General features: G+C 49.1%; 2 protein-coding genes across 6 annotated transcripts; one reads left to right on the forward strand and one right to left on the reverse strand.

Annotated features, from left to right (window-relative positions):
- The first annotated feature begins 7,493 nt into the window (after positions 1-7,493).
- On the forward strand, positions 7,494-12,985 carry CIB3 (calcium and integrin binding family member 3). The gene is made up of 6 exons (XM_025458421.3): positions 7,494-7,544; positions 7,761-7,795; positions 9,482-9,593; positions 10,558-10,705; positions 11,561-11,756; positions 12,964-12,985. The coding sequence occupies exons 1-6, from the start codon at positions 7,494-7,496 to the stop codon at positions 12,983-12,985; spliced, it is 564 nt and encodes a 187-aa protein (XP_025314206.1).
- Positions 12,986-14,132: 1,147 nt separating this feature from the next.
- Positions 14,133-25,375, reverse strand: HSH2D (hematopoietic SH2 domain containing). 5 transcript variants are annotated; one of them, XM_049098189.1, is made up of 6 exons: positions 24,427-25,373; positions 21,265-21,412; positions 19,510-19,599; positions 18,305-18,470; positions 17,710-17,847; positions 14,133-15,449 (listed from the first exon to the last, which is right to left on the reverse strand). In XM_049098189.1, the coding sequence occupies exons 2-6, from the start codon at positions 21,387-21,389 to the stop codon at positions 14,883-14,885; spliced, it is 1,086 nt and encodes a 361-aa protein (XP_048954146.1). In that variant the 5' UTR covers positions 21,390-21,412; positions 24,427-25,373; the 3' UTR covers positions 14,133-14,882. The 5 variants fall into 5 exon arrangements, with proteins under 5 accessions (XP_048954146.1, XP_048954145.1, XP_035558390.1 ...); XM_049098188.1 differs by having other exon boundaries at positions 24,396-25,373; XM_035702497.2 differs by lacking the exon at positions 17,710-17,847 and having other exon boundaries at positions 24,396-25,375.
- Between the last annotated feature and the right edge of the window lie 560 nt (positions 25,376-25,935).

Consider the following 25,935-nt stretch of genomic DNA (forward strand, 5'->3'; position numbering starts at 1 on the left):
GGGTTTTCTAAACATCTTCATACACAGAGAATACACATACTCATAGAAATCACTTTCCAACTATAAGTGTTGATAACATCCTTCTCTGTGCCATAGAGGACCCTGATAAGGAGCATTTCTTTAAGACAATTTGCATTGTTTCCAAAGAATAGAGTATGGAAAGGGAAAACAGTTACCAGAGGGTGGAAATACAGGGAAAACACTGCCTTACCCAAGAGTTCAAGGTCAACATTGTTGGTGACTTCAGGTAGCTATCAAGTAACTCCAGGTATGATGCGATGAGGACTTCTGAGGTCTTCCCCCCCCCAAAAAAAACCCCAAACTCCATTTCAATCATGAGAAAACACCAGACATATCAAATTAAGGGACATTCTACAAAGTACCTAGCTGGCACTCTTCAGGACTATCAAGGTTATGGAAAAAAAAAAAAAAAGAAGACCAAAAAATCAAAATCAAATAAAACAAAACAGACTTAAGATCAGGAGTCTAGGGGATCCCTGGGTGGCTCACGGGTTTAGCACCTGCCTTTGGCCCAGGGCATGATCCTGGAGTCCTGGGATCGAGTCCCACATCGGGCTCCCTGCATGGAGCCTGCTTCTCCCTCTGCCTGTGTCTCTGCCTCTCTCTCTCTCTGTGTTTCTCATGAATAAATAAATAAAATCTTAAAAAAAAAAAAGATCAGGAGTCTAAGATCCTAAATGCAATGTGGGGTCCTGACAGAAAAAGGGACATTACTGCATGTATACACCTATGCTCGTAGCAGCGTTGTTCATAATACTCAAAAGGTGGAAAGACACCAAATGTCCATTGATGGATGAATGAATGAACAAAGTGTGATCTATCCATATAACGGAATATTAATCTTAAAAAGGAAAGAAATTCTGACACACGCTACAAAGTGGATGAATCTGAAAGACATGCTGAGTGAAAGAAGCCAGACACAAAAGGACAAACAAATGCTGTATGATTCCAATTACATGTGGTTTCCAAATTCACAGAAACAGAAAGTAGGATGATGAGTTCCAGGAACTGGCAGGGAGGGGAGGATGGGGAGTTGCTTAATGGGGACAGAGTTCCAGTTCTACAAGATGAAAAGAGTTCTGGGGACAGATGGTGGTGACAGCTGCGCAACACTGTGAATGTATTTCATAGCACTGAGCTGTACACTTAAAAATGGCCAGAATGGTAAATATTATGGTAAAAATTTTACCACAATAGAAAATTTAAAAACAACAGGGAAATGATAGAGATCCCGTGTGCCCTTTTGCTAGTTTCCCTCAATTGTAACATCTTCCAAACTCTAGTGCGATGTCACAACTAAGATATTGGCATAGCTACAGGCAATACACAGATCAGTCAGTCCATTATCTCCAAGATCCCTCTTGATGCACTTGATCCACACCCATCCCCTTGATGCACTTGATCCACACTCATCCCCCAACCCCATACCCACACACTGACAGCCAGCAAGCTGTTCTCATTCCTATAATTTAGTCATTTTAAGAACACTGTAAATGGAATCACACAGTTTGTAACATTTTAGCATTGGCTTTTCCCCCCTCCACTGAGCATAATACCCCAGAGATTCATCCAGGTTGTCAGATGTATCCCTTTTATTGCTGCATAGTGTTGTGCGGTATGGATGGATGGACCAGTTTGTTTAACCATTCATCTGTTGAAAGATAGATGGGTTGTTTCCTGTTTGGGGGCTATTATGAATAAAACATCCATTATAGGTTTTTGTGTGAGCATAAGTTTTCATTTCTCTGGGATTGCCCAAGAGCGCAAGTGCTGGGTCTTATGGTGGTTATGTTTTTGGTTTTTTATTGTATTTTATTGTAAGAGCACTCAACATGAGATATAACCTCTTCACAGATTTTTAAGTGTACAATGCAGATATAATGTTGGCTACAGATATAATGTCCAGTGGATCTCTAGAGCTTATTCATCTTGTTTGACGAATCTTGCTTCATGCCTGCTGACTAGGAAACCCTATTCCCACTTCCTCCCAGCCTCTGCAAACCACCATTCCACTTTCTCCTCATAGAAGTGGAATCCTACAGTATTTGTCTTTCTGTGACTGGTTTATTTCACTGAGCAAATGCGCTCAGAGGTCATTCACGTTGTGACATATTGCAGAATTTCCTTCTTTTTAAAGGTTCAGTAATATTCCTTGTGCATGTAAGCCATATTTCCTTCATCCTTTCATCCATCCATGGACATTCAGGTCGTTTCCATAGCTTGGCGATTGTGAATAATGCTGCAATGAGCATAAGAGTGTTAATATCTCTTTTGAGATCCTGATTTCAATTCATTTAGATGTATACTGGACCCTATGGGAGATCTATTTTTAATTTTTCTAGGCACTTCCATGCTGGTTTCCATAGTGGATGCACCATTTTGCCTTCCCACTCACAGTGCACAGAGTTGCCATTTCTCTACATCCTCACCTGATGGCTTTTTTTTTTTTTTTAATTTTTATTTATTTATGATAGTCACACACAGAGAGAGAGAGAGAGAGAGAGGCAGAGACATAGGCAGAGGGAGAAGCAGGCTCCATGCACCGGGAGCCTGATGTGGGATTCGATTCCGGGTCTCCAGGATCGCGCCCTGGGCCAAAGGCAGGCGCCAAACCGCTGCGCCACCCAGGGATCCCGGCTTTTGTTTTTTTAATAGCCATCCTGACAGTGATATCTCATTGTTGTTTTGATTTGTTTTCTCCTGATGATTATTAAAATTCTGTATTGTCATTATGATTCTGAGTTCTATGTCCTATATTACAAGGGGATATGGTTGCTTATTATTTATCATAGTAAAGCTGGAATTTATCCATACAAAGATAAAATTAATTTACTTATACCATGAAAAAATGATTTCTTGAAAATGCAAAAAGGCAAAAAATCCCATTGTTGGAGTTGGGTGTCGGAAAGGCAGCTCCGGTGGCTGACCAACATGAGCAGCAGCTTACTAGTTGACATTATTGCTTGTTGAGCTCCAACACAGCACCAGCTGCCTTGCCCTCTTCCAATGGTGTCAAACTTACCCCAGCCCTCAGGGCCTTTGCACTTGCTCTTCCCCCTGCCAGGACTCTCTTCCCACTGACTATTCCCTCACTTCCCTCCAGTCACTACTCAAATATCACTTCATCAGGGGAGCTTTCCCTTCCCAATCTATTTAACCCAACTTCTTCTCTCTATCCCTTCTCTGTTTTATTTTTCTTCCTGGAACTTAGCACTCCTGACTAATGTGTTTACCTGGTTGCTTGCCCACCAGAACGTGGGCTCATTGAGAGCACTGCTTTTGTATTATCAGGATGTAGGGCAGTGCCTACACACACCTACACACTAGGTGCTCAATAACTAATCATTGATGGGCACAGGTTGGGGGCACATAAGCAAATCACAGGGTGTCTGATGGGGTCAGGCATAGCAATCAGGACTTCAACCAGGAGGCACTAGGGAGTAAGGTGTTTGCTAATTAGTTTTCTTAATTGTCTTCATTTTTCAAAAATGCATTTACATGCAAAAAACTCACCCTTTATGGTGTTTAGTTCTATGAGTTTTGACAAATGAATACAGCTATGTAACCAACGCTACAATCAAAATATAAGACAGTTTCATCACCCCTAAGATTCCCTTGCTCCCCATCTGCAGCCCCTGGCAACCATTGATCTGTTTACTGTCCCTACAGTTTGTCCTCTTGAGTATGTCATATAAATGGAATCATCCAATAGGTAGTCTCTTGAGTCTGGCTTCTTTCAGTTAGCATAACGTGTTTGGGGTTCATTCCTTTTGTGTATATCAGTAGTTCATTCTGTTTTATGGCTGAGTAGTAGTCTATTGTATGGATGGAATTCAGTCTGTTTAACCATTCCCCAGGTGAAGAACATTTGTGTTGTTTCCAGTTTTTAGTAATTATGCATAAAGTTGCAGTCATTCTTTATGAACAAATATTTTTAAAAACTGAGATATAAGGCCCCTGGGTAGTTCAGCAGTTAAGTGTCTGAGCGTCTGCCTTTGGCTCAGGTCGTGATTCCGGGATCCCGGGATTGAGTCCCGCATCAGGTTCCCCACAGAGAGCCTGCTTCTTTCTCTGCCTTTGTCTCTGCCTCTCTCTCTGTGTCTCTCATGAACAAATAAAAAATCTTTAAAAAAATAAATAAATAAAACTGAGATATAATTCACAAATCATGAAAGTCACCCTTTAGAATGAGGTGAGACTTATCACCTTCACAGAGTTTTGCAACCATCACCACTACCTAGTTCCAGAACATTTTTACCACCCCAGAAGGAAGCCCCCATCCCCATGAGCAGTCACTCTCTGTCCCCCTCCCCCGGCCTAGCAACCACTCATCTGCTCACTGTCTCTATGGATTTGTCTATTCTGGAAGTTTCATATACATGGAACCACATACTGTGTGGCCTTTTGTGTCTGACTTCTTTCATTCTGCATGATGTTTTCAATTCTCATCCACATTGTGGCATGTATCAGGACTTCATTCCTTTTTTTTTTTTTTAAGATTTTATTTTATTTATTCATGAGAAACACACAGAGAAAGGCAGAGACATAGGCAGAGGGAGAAGGAGGCTGCCTGCAGAGAGCCCAATATGGGACTCGATCCCAGGACCCTGGGATCATGACCTGAGCCAAAGGCAGATGCTCAATCACTGAGCCACTCAGGTGCCCTGACTTCATTCCTCTATATGACTGAATAATATTCCATTGTACAAATGGACCACAATCATTTGGGTAGTTTCTACTTTGGGGGCTATTATGAACAATGTTGCTATGAACATTCACATACAATTTTTAAGTGGACATATTTTCAGTTATGTTCAGCTTGGAGTAAAATTGCTGGTCATATGGTAACTCTATGCTTAATCTTTAAAAAAAAAAAAAAGATTTTGGGCACCTGAGTGGCTCAGCGGTTTAGTGCCGCCTTCAGCCCAGGGCCTGATCCTGGAGACCCGGGATCAAGTCCCACATTGGGCTCCCTGCATGAAGCCTGCTTCTCCCTCTGCCTGTGTCTCTGCCTCTGTCTCTCTCTCTCTCTGTGTATTCTCATGAATAAATAAATAAAATCTTTTTTTAAGATTTTATTTATTTATTAATGAGAGACACACAGAGAGAAGCAGAGACTTAGGCAGGGGGAGAAGCAGGCTCCTCGCAGGAAGCCTGATGCAAGATTTGATCCCAGAACCCTAAGATTATGCCCTGAGCTGAAGGCAGACACTCAACAGCTGAGCCACCTAGGTGTCCCTATGTTTAACCTTTTAAAGAACTGCCAAACTGCTTTCCAAAGCAACTGCACCATCTTAACATTCCCACAAGTGGTGTATGAGGGTTCCGGTATCTCCACATCCCGGCCAACACTTGCTATTGTCTGTCTTTTTGTTGTTGTTGTTGTTGTTGTTGTTGTTGTTGTTGTTGTTGTTATAGGCATCCTGGTGGGTGTGAAGTAATATCTCATTGTAGTTTTGATTTGCATTTCCCTAATGACTAATGATGTTATGCATCTTTTCATATACTTATTTGCCATTTGTATATTTTCTTTGGAGACATGTCTACTCAAATCCCTTACCTGTTCTGTTTTGTTTTAATAGACTTTATTTTTAGAGCAATTTTAGTTCACAACAAAATGGAGCAGAAGGTACAGAGATTTCCCATGTGCTTTCTGTTCCCCCCACACACAAACCCACAGCCTCCCCCATTACCAACATCCCCCACAAGACTAGTGCATTTGTTACACGCGATGAATTTACATTGACACATCATATCATCTAAAGTTTACATTAAGGTTCACTATTGGTATTGTGTCTTCCATGGTTTTGGACAAATGTATAATGCATGTATCCACCATTACAGTATCATACAGAGTAGATTCACTGCCAAAGGGACATCTGGGTGGCTCAGTTGGTTAAGCATCTGACTCTTGACCTCACCTTAGGCCTTGATCTCAGGATCATGAGTTCAACCCTCGCATTGGGCCCCATGCTGGGTGTGGAGCTTACTTTAAAAAAAAATCACTGCCATAAAAATCCTGTGTTCCATCTATTCACCCCCCCCAATCTTTGCCCATTTTTAAAAATTTGTGCAATTTGTCTTTTTATTGTAGTCTCATTAGAGTTCATTATATATTCTAGAGATCAGTCCCTTATCAGATATATGATTTGCAAGTATTTTCTTCATGCTGTGGGCATGTACATGTTTTTGTGTGCCCATAGATCTTTTCATTTTCCTTGGGTAACTACTCGGGAGTGGGATGGCTGAGTCATGTGGTAAGTATATGTTTAACTATAGGAAAGTTCTGATCCATTTTCCAGAGTGGCTAAACTATTTTGCATCACCATCAGCAATTAATGAAAGTTCCAGTTGCCCCACATCCTCTCCAACACTTGATATTGTCAGTTTTTTTTAAAAAAAATCATCCTAAGGGGGTGTTTGAAGCCTGATCATAGTTACATTCTACGAGATGACTTCACAGACTGGGGCTGAGGAGGGTTGATGAGAATGGGAGGAACTGTGATCGTCCAGACCAGAACGAGTGGGGATGAGGGAAAGGGAAGATCCAAGAGCAGTTTAGGGGGCCTGGAGTGTGGCACTGGAAAAGGCTGAGCAGGAGAACAAAGTGGAGAGACAGGAGAGATCCAGAACAAGACAAGCATAGAGCACTGGGTTAAAGGATTTTTGACCTTTAGGTGTTCTGCCCAAAAGGATTCTGGGTCTTAATAAAGTTGGCAGCTACTACATTGTACCTACCCATTGAGGATGCATGGTGAACATCAGCATGCTAAAGGCTCTGACAAGTCCTGCAATAAAGAATTCTGTTTGGTATCATTTAACTGATTGTTTCTCAAACTTATACCTTGGATCACTTTTCTTAAGTCATATCATCATCATCATCATCATCATCATCTCCAATGCACACCTGGGGACCTCATTTATCTCTTTCACCCAGTTATTATGCTCCCAGTGCCTAAAACTGGCTCATACCCAATATCAAAAAATTGGGGGTTTTTTGGTTGCATTAATGATCTTGTTTGGTCTTAGGGCAACTTGATGAGTTGGGTACTAATATAACTTCCATCTTACAAACGAGGCTTAGAGAGACCAGGTGACTTGTCTAAGGCACAAGGCTACTGGGTGGAGAACTGGTATTTGAGTTGGGATATGTTGCAGTCTCTTCATCACCCTGCCTGGCTCTGGAAGGTGCCCCATGCCTTCAGCCTCACCCAGTCGTGGCAGACATGGTCTGCTGTTCTGTGACCTCCGACAGTCCTTCTTGTCCTGGTGGCCATGGACATACTCAGGCTATTGCCCAGAGAGCTCAGCTGTAACTTGATCTCACCCAGGCTGGGGGTGACAGGGCAGGTGGGCAGGTGACGGCCAGGGCAGGGATATTTGCCCAGACGCTGATGTGCAGCAGCCTGGCAACCCGTGTGGCTCTGAGAAGACTGGGGGCTTGTTCCTGAGTCCCGGCAGTGGTCTTTCCCATGGGCAACAAGCAGACAGTCTTCACTCATGAGCAGCTGGAAGCATATCAGGTAGGGGTGATGGGCTAGGCCCTCAGTAGGCTTAGCAGCCTTGGTTTCCCCGGCCTGCGAAGTGGGGACAGCATCATTTGTCCTGGCTGTGCAGTCAGCAAGGGTTTCTGGTGCAGCTCTGCATGCAGCATCAGGCAGAGATGGGCATGCAGGGAGAGGGAGAGGAAGGAAGCCCCTGAGGCAGGCTCTGGGCCAAGTCAACATCTCTCTCCGCAGGACTGCACCTTCTTCACGAGAAAGGAAATCATGAGGTCGGTCTGGGGAGAAAGAGAGGAAGACCTAGGACCATTTTCTATCCGTTGCTGGAGGATGTTTGCAATTGGACAGGACTGAGTGCCTCATGGTGGTTAAAATGCAAAGGGGGGGATTGCAGGCATGGTCAGGGGATGGAGGCAGAGATGGGGACGATGAGAAGCCACATCCTGTCATATTGTCACAGTCTCTAGGTTGATTAGCTTGGGCTTTCTCCCATGGGTTGTGCGGAGCCATGGAGAATATGTGACCGGGGTTGGAGAGTTGGGGGGAGACGTATCAGCATGTTAGAAAGATCCCCTGAGCCCAGTGTAAAGAGGCTGGGACTGGAGGCTGGGAACCTGGGGGTAGAGTCTAGAGTCATCTCTGGGCTGTGGGGGTGGCACCAAGGTAAGGGTGTGGGTAGGCAGCCTGATGCTGCTGCAGGTCGCTTGTGTGAGCGAGAGAGGCATACATGAGTATCCCACATTACTGCTCAGCCTGGGGCCATTGTCCAAAGGCCCCGACCGATGAACTTGGAGCTGTGAAACCCAAGCTGGCTGGGGTTCAGATACAGAGTGATAGGGGCCAAGGCCCCAATTGTGTGGGCATGGGATATCCATTATTGATGGGCACACCTTTCACCAGTGAGCCCCATTGTCTGGGTGAGGACAGCTCGTAGGGTCATCCTGGCCATTATGATCAGATTACTGATGGGGAAACTGAGGTTTGGACAGGGGAGCTGGCCCCAGCTCTGCAAATGGGCAGAGCTCCAAGGAACTTGAGGGCTGGTGTTTTGTCCATCATGAGCTTCTTATTTGGCAGCATAATAACGAAGCTCAGAGGGGAAGAAGGACATGCTCAAGGCCATACAGAAGCCCAAACCCAGGCTGTTCCATGAGGCAGCCTGGGCAGAGAACTGGGTGGTCAGGGTTTAAATTCCAGATACCCCATTCTTGAGTTCCTAGCCATCATATGACCCAAGGAGCCCTTGGGTCCAAAGAGCTCCCAAAGAGCTCCTCATCTCTCTCAGAAACAACCCCTAGCAGCTTGGGGACCTCTGACTCACCAAGCATGGTCTCTACCAGGCTGCCTAGCCTCATGCCTCTGGTGAAAATAGAGCATCAGCAGGGAGGACATTGGAGTGGAGAGCTGGCCTCACAATCTAGGTAGTGGGGGTGGCACTTGGTGTTTTGCAAAATGCCTTGCATGCATTAAAAAAAATCCTGAATATTGGCCTTTGTCTCTGCTCTCCCCATTTAGAGAACCCTCACATTCTGGGATGAGAGGAAAATGTGAGAATAGGGAGTCTTTAGAGGCAGAGTCTTGCCAACATTGTGATAATATCCAGGATTCATAGATTCACTCAGATTCTCTGAATGTTTGGCGTGCAATGATCTTGCCTTAAGCACTCTCCTTTTTGCTGTCCCCACCTGCCTGGTCAGCTCCTATTCATTCTTCAAAGCCCAGTACCAGTGTCCTCACTCAAGTCTCCCCTAGCTCTGGGGTCCTTTATCCACTTTGGCCCTGTCCCCAGGGGGTACATGTGTCTGTGTTCGGCTCTGTGTGCCTGAGGGCTGGGCCTAGAGCTGATGACTCTTGGGCACCCATGATGTGTAGCGAGTAGCTGCAAGAATGAGAGAAAAGGGAAAAGCCCTTCCCACCCCATCTCCCAGCCTTTCCTGGTGTTTCCCTCCCCACACCAGGCTCTTCTATCGCTACCAGGACCTGGCTCCCCAGCTTGTCCCCCTCGACTATACCAGCTGTCCTGATGTGAAGGTGCCCTACGAGCTCATCAGCAGCATGCCCGAGCTGAAGGTGTGCGTGGGCCATGGGGTAGGGAGGGGAAAATAGAGATGCTCCCTGCTGCATTCCTATGAAGCGGATACATTTTACAGATGAAAGAAGTGAGTGAGGTTCAGAGAGGTTAAGACATTTGGTCATGGTCACACAGCTAGGATGTGACAGAGATAGGATTCAAACCTGGGGTTGTCCGAACGATGAGATGAGATAGTGCAGGTAAAGGACTTGGCACAGGGCCAATTGCATGGCAAGTGCTCAGGGAATGGGAGTTCTGCTTCTCATGGCAAGAGCCACTAAAAAAGCAGGTTCTTTTCTGCTGGATGTTTGTCATGTAGTTTGTGTTGCCAAAAGGTGACTTGTGGGGTGAGTGACTGAGTAGAGATGATTTTATCACAAGGGACAGAAACCTCATTCGAGAGGGATGAAATATAATGGAACACAGGAGAAAAAACTCTAGGGGCAGAGCTAGCGCCAGGTACAGCTGGAACCAGGGTCTCTGAGGTCGTGCTCGGGAGTCTCCCTCCACCTCCCAGTTCCTCCCAGGAGGGGGCTTCAGTCTCAGGCAGCCTGTCTGCTTGAGGTAGTGAAGGGAAGCCCCAACAGCCCCAGATTCCTCTGGTCAACTCTGTGACCAGCAGAAAGCAGATCCCTCCACCTCCATCTTTCGGGAACCATCCCAGGGCAGCCTCTGGCCAGTTTGAGCCCCCCGCCCCCAGCCTCCCCCAGAGTCAATCACGGTTGTCAATGGAGAGTGACCTCTGATCGACCTCAACCAGTCAGGTGGCTGCATCCGGAACCAGAAGTGGGTCAAGGCCACCAAGATCACAGGGGCAGAGGCAGGAGTTGCCTGAAGTCCTCTCCTGGGACCGCGGGAGGGAGGAAGTTTTCAGATGGGGGGTACTTGAAGGTTTCAGGAAGGTGGGTGCTGAGAGTGATCCCATATGGTGCCCTGAGTCCCCTCCCTGCTTCTTGTCCCCAGGACAACCCGTTCCGCCAGAGGATTGCCCAGGTGTTCTCTGAGGATGGGGACGGCCACATGACCTTGGACAACTTCCTGGACATGTTTTCCGTAATGAGCGAAATGGCTCCCCGCGACCTCAAAGCCTACTATGCTTTTAAAATTTATGGTGTGTGCAGAGCTCGGGGGTAGGGGAACATGGGGGTGGGGTGGGGGTGGGAACAAGACCAGGTGTGGGGCCAGGAGCTGCCCTGCAGTCACAGATGTCTCCCCAGGGGGCTTTGAGGCCCCGCATGGACTTGTCCTGCGCCCCATATTGCTACTTGCTGACCTCATCCCCTTACTCCTTTCCAGCCACATTGGCCTCTCTCTTCCTCCAGCTCCCCAAACTCCTCCTCCCTCTAGGACTTTGCATCTGCTGTTCCCTCTGCCTGGAACAGCTCTGCCTTGACTCCTGCTTACCTTGAAGTCTAGGTCAAAAGCAGCTTCCACCTTCAACCACTCTACACCCCACATCCTATTTCCTCTCCCAGCATGGAGCAGTGCTGCTTCATTCCTCTTCATACTGATTTCTCTCTGATGAAACCCAAGGGCAGCAAGAGTATCTATTTTTGTCCCCATCTGTCTTCCGTGCCTGGGAAAAAGTAGGCATTCAATATTGTGTGACTGACAGAAAATTTATCACAGCACCTAGCATTCAGTAGGTGCTCACTAAAAGCTTGTCAAATGAACAAAACTTTATCACGGTGCCTAGAACATCGTAGGCACTCACTAAATACTTGTAGATTAAAAACAGTCACATATGCCCGGCACATAGTAGGTCCTCAGTAAATACTTATGGGGGGAATGAATGACCTCCCAGCAGGACTCTGCCCAATTCTAAAGCAAGATCCAGCTATTACCCCAGGGTCTTGGGCTCCTTCCGGTGCCTCAGTTTCCTCCTCTGCAACAAGGGGACAAGAGGCCCGGCCTGTCTACCCCCAGCTGTGCCCCCACTCCACATCCCCTCTATCCCACTGCACAGACTTTAACAATGACGGCTACATCTGTGCATGGGACCTGGAGCAGACAGTGACCAAGCTGACACGAGGGGAGCTGAGCGCTGAGGAGGTGAGCCTGGTGTGCGAGAAGGTGCTAGATGAGGCCGATGGGGACCACGATGGGCGGCTCTCCCTGGAAGACTTCCAGAACATGATCCTGCGGGCACCCGACTTCCTCAGGTGTGACACTCCTCGCCACTTTGCACAATCCATTTCCATGTCTGAGAGGGGCTCCTGCAGAACTAGTGTGCGGACTCCACTTGTGAAAGCTCCTCCATTCATTCATTTGTGACTATAGGGAACTTTCCCAGCCTCCCTGGCCTCAGTCCCTGCATCTTTAAAGTGGGGATAATTGGGGGCCCCATGAGCACCCCCTGTGGGTGGACACAGCTCTTTAGGCAAATGGAACATGGCTGGTCTTCAGCCCTCTCTTGCCTGAACATTTTGCAGTGAACAGAGTGGGCAACTGTGTTTGGCAGTCCTGGGAGGAATCAGAGCCCTCACCGGAGGGCTGATAGCAAGTTAATGGGGGTGGCCAGCCACCTATTTTTGTACCTCGCGGGAGCTAAGAATGACTTTTACATTTTGTAAATGGTGGGGGAAAGGTTAGAGACTAATAGTACTCCACGACACATGAAATGGATATGAAATTCAAATTTCCATGTCCATCAACAGTTTCACTGGGACACAGCCATGCCTGCTTATGTATGTACTGGCCACGGCTGCTTTTGAGCTACAAGGCTCAACTGAGTCATTGCACAAAGCTGGAAATATCAACCATTTGGCTCTTTGCAGGAACAGCTGGCTGACCCCCGAGTTAGTACATGGGAAGACTTTAGGGCAGTGCGTGGCACACAGTAGGTGCTCAGTATCTGTGTGCCGGGGTTGCTGTCGTGGCTATAATTACGGGTGGTGTCCTTATGTGCACGGAGGTCCCCCCATCCTCTACCTGAAGGAGCCCGCTGGTCTCTTAGCTGACAGAGACAGGAATAATGACAATTGAATGAGCCCTATCGCTGATAGCAGCTCTGTGTGACAGCACCCTGTGCCTTTGCCCCTTTCGCCCTCATTACAGCCCCATGTAGGAGGGACGGCTATTATCCTTCGTTTACAGAGGAGTAGACTGAAGCCCAGGGCGGGGTAGCCACTCACTTAGAGTCCCACAGCAAGTCTGGGGCGGAGCCGGAAGGTCAACTCCCATCCAAAGAGGTGTGCTTTCCGCCCCTGTGGGAGTCAGGGGAGCCACCGCCTGGGGTTCTTAAGCGGACCCATCTCCCCTTAGTAGCTCCTTGCCTGTGTCAGGGACTCCCCTTGGGAGAGTTCAGGAGGAGGACGAGCCAGGGCCAAGCTCTGCCTCATGACGGACTCTATTTCTCTTTGCACACAGCACCTTCCACATCCGCATCTGAGAGCACCGTGGGCGAGAAGCTGGGTCAGAGGAGGACCGGGTGACCCCTCACTCCACTGTGGAATCCGGTCTCCGTGGGTTCTGGGAATAAACGCACGTCACTGAGTCACATCTGCTTGGAAGGCATGTTTTTCACCTTAAACCTGCCGGATGAGAGAGAGGATGCCTGGGATCTCACCTCTGCCCTCACTGTGTGACCCTGGGTGTGGCTGCGCCCTCTGTGAGCCATGATCTCCCCAATTATACAAGGAAGTGGCTGATTTCTAGATCTTTGTCCACCATGAGGCCTGGAAGTGCCCCGGTAGCTGTTAGTTTAGGTGGGCAGAGACCAGATGTAGAGATCTGGCCGAAGAGATCTCACCCCAGGGCCTCCCAAGGCTGAGCCCTACCCCCAACCTCCTGAGTTCCCTCTCCCCCCAACAATCCTTGAGTTCCTCAAGGGGACCAAAGCTTTAACTCCTTTCTCATTCATTAGAACTGCCAGAGGAGGCCTCTGAGGGGGTGACAGTAATGTCATTCACTGAGGCTGGCACCATACTTTACAGTTTACAAAGCACCCGTCTCTCTGCCATTGCATTTGCTGCCTATGGCATCCCAGCAGGGCTGACTGAGAAGCAATCACCCTTCATTTAGGGCAAACAGAGTGATTTGCCCAAGGTCACACCTCAAGTCGTCTGCAAAGGCAGCCTTGGATGCTGGAACCTCTTTCCAGATCCCAGGCATCTACACCTTGCAGATGCGAGAAGCCCCCCACCCACTCCACCTATGGTCTTCCTGGGGCCCATCTATAGCCCAGTCAGTCCAGAGAGTGGTCATTCCTGCGATTGAGACTAGCCCCCAGGCACCTTCCCAGACACTTGCACTGTGCATCATGTACAGAGCACCCACTCCCACCCTAACCTCCACTTACTAAGCACCTACTGTGAGCCAAAGCCTCAGCTTTGTGTGCATCCTACTGCTTCATCCTGAGGAAGAGGGACTGCTCTTCTCCTCATTTTCCAAATGAGGAAACAGGCCCAGAGATGTCTAGTGCTCATCAGGGGTCTCACAGCCCTGTGACCTGGGATTTCCTCCAGGGCCCACTGCTAACAGCGACCCTGGGTCATGTCTCTCCTTTATTTAAAAAAAAATTAAAAATATTTTTCATATATATTTTTAAAGATTTTATTTATTTATTCATGAGAGACACAGAGACATAGGCAGAGGGAGAAGCAGGGAGCCCGATACGGTCCTTGATCCGAGGACCCTAGGATCAGGCCCTGAGCTGAAGGCAGATGCTCAACCACCGAGCCACCCAGGCATCCCATCTCTCCTTCTTTAAAGAAAGGAGCTCATATGCCTCTCCTAAAGCTGAACGTGGTGTCAGGAATGTGTACTGTGTGCCAAGCCCTCTACAGGTGTCACCTCCTCCACCTGCATGAGAACCACAGGAGGAAGGTGTGAACAGCTCCGTTTACAGGCGAGGATGTACTTGGAGTTGAGCCAGGTGCAAAGGATGTGGGGAAAGGGCTCCAACGGACTGGGTTTCAAATCCTGACACTGACGCCCTGTGGCTGGGTGACCCTGGCCATGTCTCTCCTGCTCTCTGACCCTTAGTCTCTTCTTCAAGATATACAGGATGAGCCTACCTACTGGGCCTGCTCAGAGGCGTAACAGAAATGATGAACTTAGAGGCTTTGGCATGGGGTCTGGCACCCAGTAGGTGCCTCAGACCCTTGCTGTAACCGATTGTTATTATTATGCAAGTAACCAGGCCACCCCATTGGCAACTGCAGGACCAGACCCAAGCAATGTCTGTATTACATTTCTCAGGTTTCTGAGGACTGGCAGATAGACCAGGGGTCCAGTGTGAGCAGCCCCTGGCAGCGAGGGTCCCAGAGCCAGGGCAAACCTCCTCTCTAACAGTACCCAGGGGCAAAGGGCGGCGGTGGGCGGTACTCCTCAGGGAGCCAGTCCTTCTGGGGTTCTATCAAGTCCTTTGTCTCTGATTTGGACACTTTTGAGGACAGGGCCCTCACGACCACTTGGTGCCAACTCCTGGTACTCGGGGTCGCCTCGCTCCAGCTGGCCAATCTTGAGGCCCTCCTGGAGGGGTCACCTCTGTTTCTCAGATCCTGGGGCTCTGAGGGGCTTGCAATGGGCGTGGCCACAAAGCAGTCTGTGTTGACATTATCTTCACAGTTTGTGTCACCTGGCCTGGCCCCTGAGCTGTGTGTCACCACCGGTGGCCCAGAACTCCAGAGTGACGACGAGTTCATAGATGTCTGGTGGGATGTCAGCTGCTGCTGGACCCTCTTGCCCATCTGTGGCAGCATCTTGAGGTTCTTCCAGAGTTTCCGGCGGGTCTCCGCAAGAGGAGCTTTCGGTGGGGAGGGGGAAGTGGCTTCCTGCGTGGAAGCTCTGTCCATCTCTGCTGCTGGCTTCCTTCCCTTCGGCCAGTGGAGGAGGGCAGGCCTCGTTGAGGTCTGAAACCAAGAGCAGGTGAGACCTGGGACCATCTCGCTCCCCAAAACTCAATCTGCCTTGGAGGTTGGGACATGGGTTCCACTCAGACATCCAGGGGCTGAAGCCCCAAACCTGATCCCATGCCCTATCCTTCCTATCCCCACAAACAGCTCCACTACCTCCCCCAGGGATGGCAAACTCTTCATAAAGGACCAGAGAGCAAATATTTTCAGGTTTGTTGGTCATACGGTCTCTCAGTCCTCAGCCTAGCTGCTGTAGGGCAAAAGCAGCCAGAGATAGTACACCGATGAGTGAGTGCACCTGCATTCCAGCAAAACTATGGACACGGAAATTTGACTTTCCTCTGATTTTCACGGGTCATGAAATATTACCTTTATTTTTATTTTTCTCAACCATTCAAAAACATAAAAGCCACATTTAGCTCGTGGGCCATATGGAGACAGGTCAAATGTGGTGCTCAGGCCCTGATCTACTTGGTTGTTCAAGTGACTAAATTAGTGGCAGATGCCGACAATGCCCCATCCATATCCCTTTGTCCTGGGCACCCAGGGCCCCCGGCTCCACTCCCAAATGCCAGCAGTGGAGCCTACCTGGGGTCCTTCTTCGGCCCTGTGGCAGATCAGAAGTGCCAGAGAATTAAAATCTCCCAGGAACAGCACTTGGCCAGGGACTAATGGAAGATAGAGGATCAGTATCCCAGCTCCTCACCCCTAAGCTGGGATAACTGAAGTGCATGCCCCATGCAGATCCCCAGCCTTCCAAGGGGTAGTGAGCCCTAGATAACCACAGGGAACCTGCTCACTAACACACCCTTCATGGGGCTGCTTTCTCCCATCCCACTTCCCCGCTCCCTTAGTGGCACATCCTTGCCTCCCAAATGATGGAGGGACCCAGGGACTCAAACCATGACAAGGTCCTGCTTCCCCTCACCCTCCACCTCCAAGCCACCAGCAGGCTCCCTTCTAAAATGGCCCAAATATCCTCTTCTTGCTCCACCCCCAGAGATCCTTCTCTTGCCCCTCCCACTGGACAGTCCCTGCCTCCTTCCTGCCACCTCCACCACTGCTGCCAGGCAGCCCCTTTTGCAGCTGGCAGCCACAGGCTCTCTGGTGGCAACTCCTCTGCACACCTGGAATAGGACGCCAGCTCCTCATCCTGGCCCCAAGGCCCTGCATGATTTGGCTCCTGCTGATCCTGGCACCTCGGCTCCCAACAACCACCCTTTCACTCACCCCACTCCATCCACACACTGGCTTTTGTTCTTCAAATACACTGAGTCTCAGGACCTTTGCATGTGCTCTTTTCTGAGCTGGAAACACCCTCCCTACATCTCTGTGTGTGACTGATTCTTCCTTATCCTACGTGTCCCAGTTCTATGCCACCTCCTCCAAGAGGTCTTCCCTGACTGTTCTCTTTACCCTTTATCCCACCGCCCCCCCCGCCACTGATATTCATCTTATCACCCTGTTTCATGTCTACTATCATCAGAACTTCCCTGCCATGTGGGAGGCATGGAAGACACTTAGCCTAGGGGCTCCTGAAGGTCCAGTCAACCCTGAGAAGGTGGGATTTGTTACTTTATTCATTCATCTACTCTACAGATTCACTAGTTGCTCACTTTCTCTGTGCCCGGTCTTCTCTGAGGGGAGGAGAGGCAGATAGATGAACAAGATAGGATGAACAAGCCGGATAGATTCCCAGGCCTCCCAGAGCTCACAGTCTGATGGGGGAGGCAGCCAGGAAATGTGAAAACTCACACATTAGCTTTTAACTCAAAAAGACCTTTTAAAGTGTGAGGTGTTCTCTGCAGTAGATAAACAGGGTGATGTGATGGAGAATGCAGAGGGGACTACTTTCAGTCTGGAGTCTGGGGAGGGAGACACTTGAAGAAAGAAGCGAGGCATAGGAAATCTGGGGGCAGAGCACACACAGCACGTGCAAAGTCCCTGAGGTGGGTGGCACCAACATGCACAAAGGCCCTGAGGTGAGACCAGGACATGCAAATGTCCTGAGGTTAGCTTGATGTATCTGAACAGCAGAAGAGATAGCAGAGGGGCGGGAGCTGGACTGGTGATGAGCACAAAGAGTAGTGAGGTCACAGTTGGGATCTTAATGGCAGTGTCTTGAAAAATCACTAGGTTTCATGCTTGGAGCTATAGGACCCAATTTTCACTCTAAAAAGTCTCTGGCAGCTATTGGCCATTTCTGCTCCTGCCCCTCCCTTGTGTTGGAAGTGCCAGCTGCTTTTCTGTCACATACCTCCTCAGGTGCAGCAGCCCTGGGATAGGAGGAAGGACTCTGAAGTTCCCTGGGGCCATGTGCGGGGCTGGTGACTTCCTCAGTCAATGCATTGGAGTAAAGGAAGAGATCCTCATAATCCACATTCACTGGATCCTCCTGTGGGGCAGAGGAAACCTGCAGCTCAGCCCCAAGGAGGGGGGTGGGCTGGTCCCAGGGTCCCAGACAAACTCTGGAAGGTGGTGCTCAGGAGCTGCATTGCCCACAAGCCTTGTATGGAAGCATGCCCCTCCCACAGGAGCTTCTGAGGGCTGGGACTCCCCCTGCACCCCCTCCTCAGCCCCTGACATGAGTCTTATAAGGAGATACGCTATTCCTAGAGATCAGCCAAGGTTATACCCCCACCACAAATGAACCCTTGTAAAAAAAAATTAGCCTGGGGGCCTGGGGTGAGGCAGGGAACATGGACCAGGAAGGGTGAGGCCATGGGAGGGGGGACACAGGGACCATAAGAGTGACAGATCACCAGAGGCTGAATGGGGTGTGTGGGAACAAAATGAGTCTGGGGCTTGGCCCCTGGCAGGGCGGCTATGGCTCACCACGGTCCCAACCTCACCTGCCCACAGGGCTGTGTCAGCAGGTCTCCATGTGGCCGCACCGGCTGCTGTTGGTGAAAAGTGACCAGGGCATCCAGCGAGGCATGGGTCTTCTCCTGCCCAGGGATCCTGAAGCTCCCATCATCCAAGAGCTTCACCATGAAGTGGCGGCAGCAGCTTTGTGCTCTGTGGCGGCGACAGAGCTAAGGCTGGGAAATCCCATTCCCCCTCATCCCGTCCCCATCTTCCCACTGAGCTGGCAGCAACGAGGCTGCAGTCCGACTGTTCAGGTTCCCATCAGTCTTCTGCACTTTTCAGCCATGAGACACTTGGTGGGTGACTGAACATATTCTGCCTCAGTTTCCCCATCTATGGGGTCACTTTTCATCCTGGGGCTAATGAGGCTGACCTCAGGAGTTCTCATGAAAATGGAATAAGCTACTGCAGATGAAAGCTTAGCTTGGTGCCTGGCCAGGCTCAAATGATCAATAGAAGTGATGATAATGAAAATGGGAGCCGGTCCCAGGCTAAGTCTAGGTGCCTGGCACATGGCAGGTCCTCAGTAAAAGCCCTGTTAATGAATGGATGCATTTATTAATGGTGCATTATGTGCTTACTTAATTTTCACAACAAGACTCTGAATTAATTTTAGCATTCCTGTATTAGAGGTGAGGACTTTGAGGGAGGCACAGGTGGGTCGAGTAACTTGTCCAAGGTCACACAGTATATAAGTGGCAGAGCCAAGCCTTTGATTGTGTGACTCAAAGCCTAAGCTTTTCCCACTGTCGGTAACTCTGTAGTGGAGCCATTGGGTTTTTTATTCCTTTGGCCTAGAATCCTTTTGAAAAGTAGTTTGTATTGCTGAACTGGATCAGGTTTTGAGGCCTTAAGGAGCTGGACTGCCCTGAGTTTCCCTAACACGTCTCTTCCAGGTGGAGTCAGAGGGTTGCCAAATAGGTGGTTGAAGGGAGAGGGATAGTTAGGGGAGGGCAGTAGTCACTCCTGGGCTCCCAGCAGCCCCTGTTCTCAGACACACAGGCTGTTGCCACCAAGACCCCCATCTGCTGGTTACAGCCGGACCTGCAGCTGCTCACTTGAGCCAGATTTGGACAGAACTTTATACCAGTTGTTCTCTAAGAAGTTGTGGTATGAAGCACCCCTTGCCCCCTCCAAGAAATCCCTGGAGCCCTCGTGCCCCTTCCCTGGCCCCTCACCCAGTCCTTACTTGTAGGACAGTGTGTAGCCCACGTGGCTGTGACTCACTCTAATGAGAAAGGATCCCAGTGGCTGTAACTCCAGCAAATTCTCGGCATCCCTGGAAGGACACATACAGGAGGGAGATGGCTGCAGTTCAGCTGCCCACCATATTAGCCAGACTCCTGGTGCACCCGTCATCCCAGGCCTGAACAAGCCTGAAACGCTTTGTGGTTGTTGTTTCAGACCTTGGGCTAATCAGGGACAGGTGTGTTCCCATCAGTGGCAGAAGGCCTCTGATGACCTTGACCCCAGGACAGTCTTCCTCCTATCCCCCACAGCCTTCACAGTGCCTGCCTGCTTCCCCAGTGCCTGAAATATCCCCATTAAGGCATCTTTGAGTGGATCAGGGTGTCAGAGGTAACCATGCAGGAGCTGTTTTCAGGCACACTTGAGCTCAAACCACAGCTTCTCTGTTCATTAGCTGTGTGACACCTGGCAAAGCTCAGGCCCTTTCTGACCTTCAGTTTCCTCAAGGGGAAAGAAAACCCTCACTCCCAGGGCTGATGCAAAAGCAGATCAAATGAATGGAACACGAGTGTGGGAACTGATACTTGGTAACTGCTCACCAGATGCTCACTATGATTATTACTATATTCACTACCATTATTACTACTTTTATCTGGGATTCACAGAGAGGAACGTGACCTTCTATGAGACAAAATGGGGAGATCCCAGCTGTCTGCTCCAGAGGCCACTGACCACGTGTGGCACTGAGCACTTAGTGTGGCCAATCCAAATCAAGATGTGCTTTTGGCACAGGATACCAGATTCTGAAGACTTAGCACAAAATAAAGGAACGTATACTATCTCATGAATGAGCTTTTAGTGCTCATGTTAAAGTGATAATATCTTGGATATCGTGGGTTGAATAAAAGATTGGTTTAAAATTAATTCTACCTAAGGGCACTTGGGTGGCTCAGTGGTTGAGCATCTGCCTTTGACTCAGGTTGTGATTCCAAGGCCCTGGGACCAAGTCCCACATGGGGCTCCCCGCAGGGAGCCTGCTTCTCCTTCTGTTTATGTCTCTGCCTCTCTCTGTGTGTCTCTCATGAATAAATAAAATCTTTAAAAATATATAAATAAAATAAAATTAATTCTGCCTATTTCTTTTTACTTCTTTTAATCTAGCTGCTAAAAACTTCAACATTGCAACGTGTGGCTCATAGTATGTTCTTACTGGCGCACCCCAGAACTCAGAGACAATGGCCAATTCATTCTCCCTGTGGCTTTCACAATGTTCTCTTGATTTCTCTACATGCTAATGGTGGCCATAAATGTTCTTCACTTTGTTTATTTAGAACCAAGGGGGTGACTAATGAGGTGGGTTTGTTCATGTCCCCAGAACTCAGTCCAATGTAAAAAGTGCATGTTGGTCATATCCCTGACGGATTGAGAGCAGCTGTTTGGGACACTGTGTTAAGGAGGATTCGGAGGCTGCATCCTGCCGTCAGTGGCCAATGCCTGGCCTTGGGGGAGGGGTCTCTGGCAGTGCTGGTCTGGTGGCCACTTGTATAGAGAAAGCCAAGGTCTGGAGATGGGAAGTAACTGGCCATGGTCACACAATCAGTCCACAGAAAAGGCAGGACTCAAGCCCAAGACTTAAGAGTTGTTTTCACCAAGCCAAGCTGAGCCCAGAATTCTGCAGAAAATCTGCCCAGCGTGGGTGGGGGCAGACAAGGAAAGACGGTGAAGGGCAGGGTAGAAGATATGCGTGTGTCCTTACTCTCTCGAGATGGCACCGTGGAACCATGCAGGAACCCCTCCTTGGGCCAGCTGGCCCACCTGCGTCTGCACGAACCAGTCCAGCCGTGGGGGCAACGGCGGGGGCAGCTTTCTGGCCTCCGTCATGGCTTCCTGGGGGGGGCGGTTACCTGGCAGTAAGATGGAGAAGAGAGAGTCAAGCCTCATCCACTGCCTGTATTTTTTCTCTATTCTTTTATTTTTATTTTATTTTATTTTTTTATTTATGATAGTCACACAGAGAGAGAGAGAGGCAGAGACACAGGCAGAGGGAGAAGCAGGCTCCATGCACCGGGAGCCCGACATGGGATTCGATCCCGGGTCTCCAGGATCACGCCCTGGGCCAAAGGCAGGCGCTAAACCGCTGTGCCACCCAGGGATCCCTTTTTTCTCTATTCTTACAGCTAGCTCATGGTGCCTCCTCCTTTGAGAAGTCCTCCAGGCTGGGCGGAGCAATGGGCTTGAAACTGCCTTGTGTTTCTTGAGCACCTACTATGCGTGGGCACTTGATGTACATTCATTCATTGGTTCCTTCCAAAAATCCTCCAAGAATTTGTCCTTGTCCTTTCTTATTATGCCATTACTAAAAGCGTTAGAAAGTTCCGCTTTATAAATATATGCATTTAAGCTTAAAAAGCAGGCTTTATTTAGGGGTGCCTGGGTGGCATAGTTGGTTAAGCACCTGACTCTTGGTTTCTGCTCAGGTCACGATTTCAGGGTCCTGAGATGGAGCTCCGCATTGGGTGCTGCGCTCAGCTTGGAGTCTACTTGAGACTTCTCTCCCTCCGCCTCTGCCCTTCCTGCTTGTGCCCTCTCTCAAATAAATAAATACTGTTTTTTTTTTTAAAGAACTGACTTTATTTAAATAAATATCAACATCCCAGGAGGGATGTGGACATGGCAAAATGGTAGTGAAGAAACACTAGAGAGCTGTGGTCCCAAGTAACTCCCTTCGTTCCCAACATCGTCATGTCTGGTGGCCACTGAAGGCACACCTGTAATGTGTCAGGTACATCATTAATTCACATGAGTTTCGACAGTTTGAAGCTCAAGGTAACACTGGACTTTGTGAGCCAATGACATGGAGCTGAAGACAATTAACAGCACTGCTTTATAAAAGAGTATCAGATCAATGCAAAACCAGGTCATGCCCTGCTGGGTGGTCCACTCATGACCCTTCATGGTCACCCTTAATTCTGTCCCTAACCTAGCCCACCCCCTACGCTGGCCCTATCTAATGTTTCAATATTGCAGAAGGTTCATTGTTACTGGGTTGTTTCCAGAGGGTGGGGACATAGTAACTAACCCGGTCAATATTGACTTTCTTCTGCCAGGAGACAGACAGATGCTGAGCACACCCTCCTGGGAGAGACCCAAAGGCATTCTGGGACAAGTAAAATTAAAGAGATAAATTAAGAAATATTTAATAAAGTAGGGTGATAAAGCAATGAAGAGCCTGGAATCAGAGCCAGATAGTCTGGGTTCAAGCCCCAGCTCCCCCACTTAGCTGCTGTGGGACCTTGGGTAAGTCACTTAGTATCTCCGTGCCATTCTTTTCATCTGTAGTTTGGGGATTTGATATTTACCTGGGAAAGTATGGTTGGTTGGTTCAGAACTAAACACTCCATGTATATAATAAGTATTCATGATCCAGTAGTGTCCTAGCCTGGGGTAATGTATACAGGTTTGTTCTTTTTTCTCCCTGGGAGAACTCCTATTTATCCTTCAAGACCCAGCAAAAATATCCCCTTTTCCAGGCAGGTTTCCTGTCTATTTCCCTGGACAAAGCCTTGGCACCCTGCTTTGTCTCCCATCTTCTCCTCTGTTCCTGCCCACGTTTTTGCCTAGCCTTACCTTGTGGAGCTCAAGTGTCTGTGTGTAGTGTGAGCCCTGACAGTTGGCTTTTACAAACATTTCTTTCTGTAATGCAAGTGCCTGACTTAAGCTTTGAGTGCCAAGTCATCTGCTTTAACTCAATGAACTCTATCTCGAATAAACACATTGCCAGGCCTACAGCTAGATAAAGAGCCAGGATGCTCTCCCTGGACCCCCCTCCCCACTTCCTTACCAAGAGGCTCCTTTGTTTTAGGGATCCTGGTTGATTTAGATAACTGGCCATTTAGGTCACTACCCCCACTTCTTTTTTTCTTTTTCTCTCTTAGCATGCTTTAAATTCCTGCTTTTATGTTTTATACTTATCAACAAGGAGGCCCCCCAAACCCTAGCCCCCCACCCTCAACCCCAGTAAAAGCAGAACCCTAGGGCCATGTGCATTGGCTTTGTCTCTATCAGCAACCTGGTTGTGTGCCCCCCTGGCGTGCCTTGTACACATCAGGGCTGGTAAGTAAGATTTTGTTTTCTTCAAAGTTTCCAGATGGCCATTGCTGATGGGCAGCTTGCAGTCATAAGAACCACAAGGATCAGTCCTGCCTAACTTTGGTTTGGCAAGGGGAGGTGTTTGTGGGAAACTCTCGGGCCTAGGTGAGTATCCCCAGGCATTTACTATTAATAAGCTGAGCACCTACTATGTGTGGGCACTTGATGTACGCTTGATGTACATTCATTCATCGGTTCCATGCACAAAGCACTGCATCTGGCTTTGACTCCCCCATCTGGCTCGCAGAGACCAGGCCCAGGGCTAGGTCTCTAGGTCCCTTGCACTACCTGATACTGGGCAGGCACAGGGGTGTCTGCTGATGAATAGCTATCCGGGGATGAATGAATTCACACTAACTTTCAACTGCCTGACTCTGACATCAGGGCCTCCCCATCTCCTCATCCCCCACATTCCAGCCCTAAGGCCACTCTTGCTCTGTCCTGAACTGACCAAGCTCTGTTTCCCTCCACACCTTCGCCCATGCTGTTCCCCTTGCCAGGAACACCCAGCCCCCCAGCCCCAGCTCCATTTTTCAATGGTCAGCTCCCACTGAAAATTCCTCCTGCTTTTCTGGTCTCTTACACTCTGTCCCTCCTTCTGGCCTAGTCTGGTTCCCATGCTCTGTCTTCTAGAAATCTGGGCTGGAGCTGAGGCTCTTGGGGCCCTGGCCTCACCCAGCATGGGGCAGGCACAGAGTGGGCCTGTGGCTGGCTGAGGGATTCCGGCCCGGCACATACCTGGGAGACTCTTGAGCGGCCCGGCACATACCTGGGAGACTCTTGAGCAGCCGAGGCTCTCACTCTTGCTGGGCTCAGAGCCTGTGGGAGCCTTGGTTTCGATTCAGGGTCTGCACGTCAGCGGGGTGGGGCTGTTGCCCCTGGCCTGTTCCTGTTTCCTTAAGCAGGTGAGCCCCAGGGGCGGGACCAGGACAACCCTGGTTGCCCTCGGTCTGCAGTCCAAAAAAGCTGCTGAGTTGCAGGTGGAGGGACACCAATTGCTTCACCCACAACAAGCTGTTATTGAGCACCTACTGTGTGCCAGATCCTCAGGGGGCAGAGAGGGGACCCCAAGAGGTGTGAGCCCCACTCCCTTGGCATCTATGATCTGGCAAGCAATGAAGAAGAGTAAGAAATTATTAATGCTGCAAAGCAGACAGCCTGTCAGGAAGGAGTGGCATCTGTTGCAAGAATCCCCAGATGGGGTCTTAACTGATCTGGAGGAAGAAGGACTTGAGTGGGGGCAGGTAGTTGTTAACTTGATTGTGGGGTGCGAAAAGGGAGGGCAATAGGTGGGGGATGAGCATGGGCAGAGGCCCTGAGGCAGGGTCAAGCCTGGACTCTCTGGGGCCTCATGATGCACATGGAGCCACGTTATGACTTCTTCTGTAACAAAACGAAACACAACAGAAAACCACATTTAAAGAACGTCTGGGTGGCTCAGCAGTTGGGTGTCTGCCTTTGGCCCAGGGCATGATCCTGGGGTCCTGGGATCGAGCCCCACATCAGGCTCCCTGCGCGGAGCCTGCTTCTCCCTCTGCCTGTGTCTCTGCCTCTCTCTCTCATGAATAAATAAAATCTTAAAAAGAAAGAAAACCACATTTAAAATGATATTTTATGACTGTGATGGTTCCTAGACTGGTATAGTCTGGGCTGGATTATTATATATTAATTATTATTGCATTCATTTTTAATTCTGATAAAAAACAAACAAAACAAAACAAAACAAAACATTCTAGGGAGCCCTACACACATTGTAGGCCCTGAGTGTAGGAACTTGTGTCTAACGGACCAGGCAGCCCGGATGTGTGTTAGCTACGCCTCCTTCCCCAGTACTGGACAAAACCACTTCCTTCTCCCCTTTTAGGCAGCAGTGGCCCAGATGGTCGTGGCTGAGCTGGGAGCCTCCCCTTGGGCCTATCACCTCATTGCAGGCTCCAGGTCAGTGACCTCACCGCCCCCTGCTCCAGGGGTGGGGAATGGCCTTGTCTGGAGTCTTCAGGTCTACAAGGCCCAAGCAGGAGACATGTGGAATCTGGCTTCCTACTCACCCCACTGTGAAGCCTTGGGTGGCTTTCTCAACCTCTCTGGGCCTCAGTTTCCTTAACTATGAAGTGGGCTTAACAGTCTTCCTTAATCACATGATGATGACAGGGGCGACAGCCATCAAGCATGCAGCATGGGGCTCATGTTAAGAGTAAAACCAGGACTCTTCACTGTGACTTAATCTGATGCCTTTGTGCCTGGCTGGGGAGATGCAAGCTCAGGCTCCAGACTTCAC

This window comes from Canis lupus, chromosome 20 (genome assembly GCF_003254725.2).
Source record: "Canis lupus dingo isolate Sandy chromosome 20, ASM325472v2, whole genome shotgun sequence".
Lineage (NCBI taxonomy): Eukaryota > Metazoa > Chordata > Mammalia > Carnivora > Canidae > Canis > Canis lupus.

Bases quoted from the DNA above. Each gene is read 5' to 3' on its own strand.
- CIB3 (XM_025458421.3), top strand. From the start codon at position 7,494: ATGGGCAACAAGCAGACAGTCTTCACTCATGAGCAGCTGGAAGCATAT. The intron at 7,545-7,760 runs GTAGGGGTGATG...CTCTCTCCGCAG, and splicing joins AGCAGCTGGAAGCATATCAG to GACTGCACCTTCTTCACGAG. The intron at 11,757-12,963 runs GTGTGACACTCC...CTTTGCACACAG, and splicing joins CGGGCACCCGACTTCCTCAG to CACCTTCCACATCCGCATCT.
- HSH2D (XM_049098189.1), bottom strand. From the start codon at position 21,389: ATGACGGAGGCCAGAAAGCTGCCCCCGCCGTTGCCCCCACGGCTGGAC. The intron at 17,848-18,304 runs GTGAGGTTGGGA...TCTGCCCCACAG, and splicing joins TGACACAGCCCTGTGGGCAG to GAGGATCCAGTGAATGTGGA. The intron at 15,450-17,709 runs GTATGTGACAGA...TCTTGGTTTCAG, and splicing joins GGGCTGCTGCACCTGAGGAG to ACCTCAACGAGGCCTGCCCT.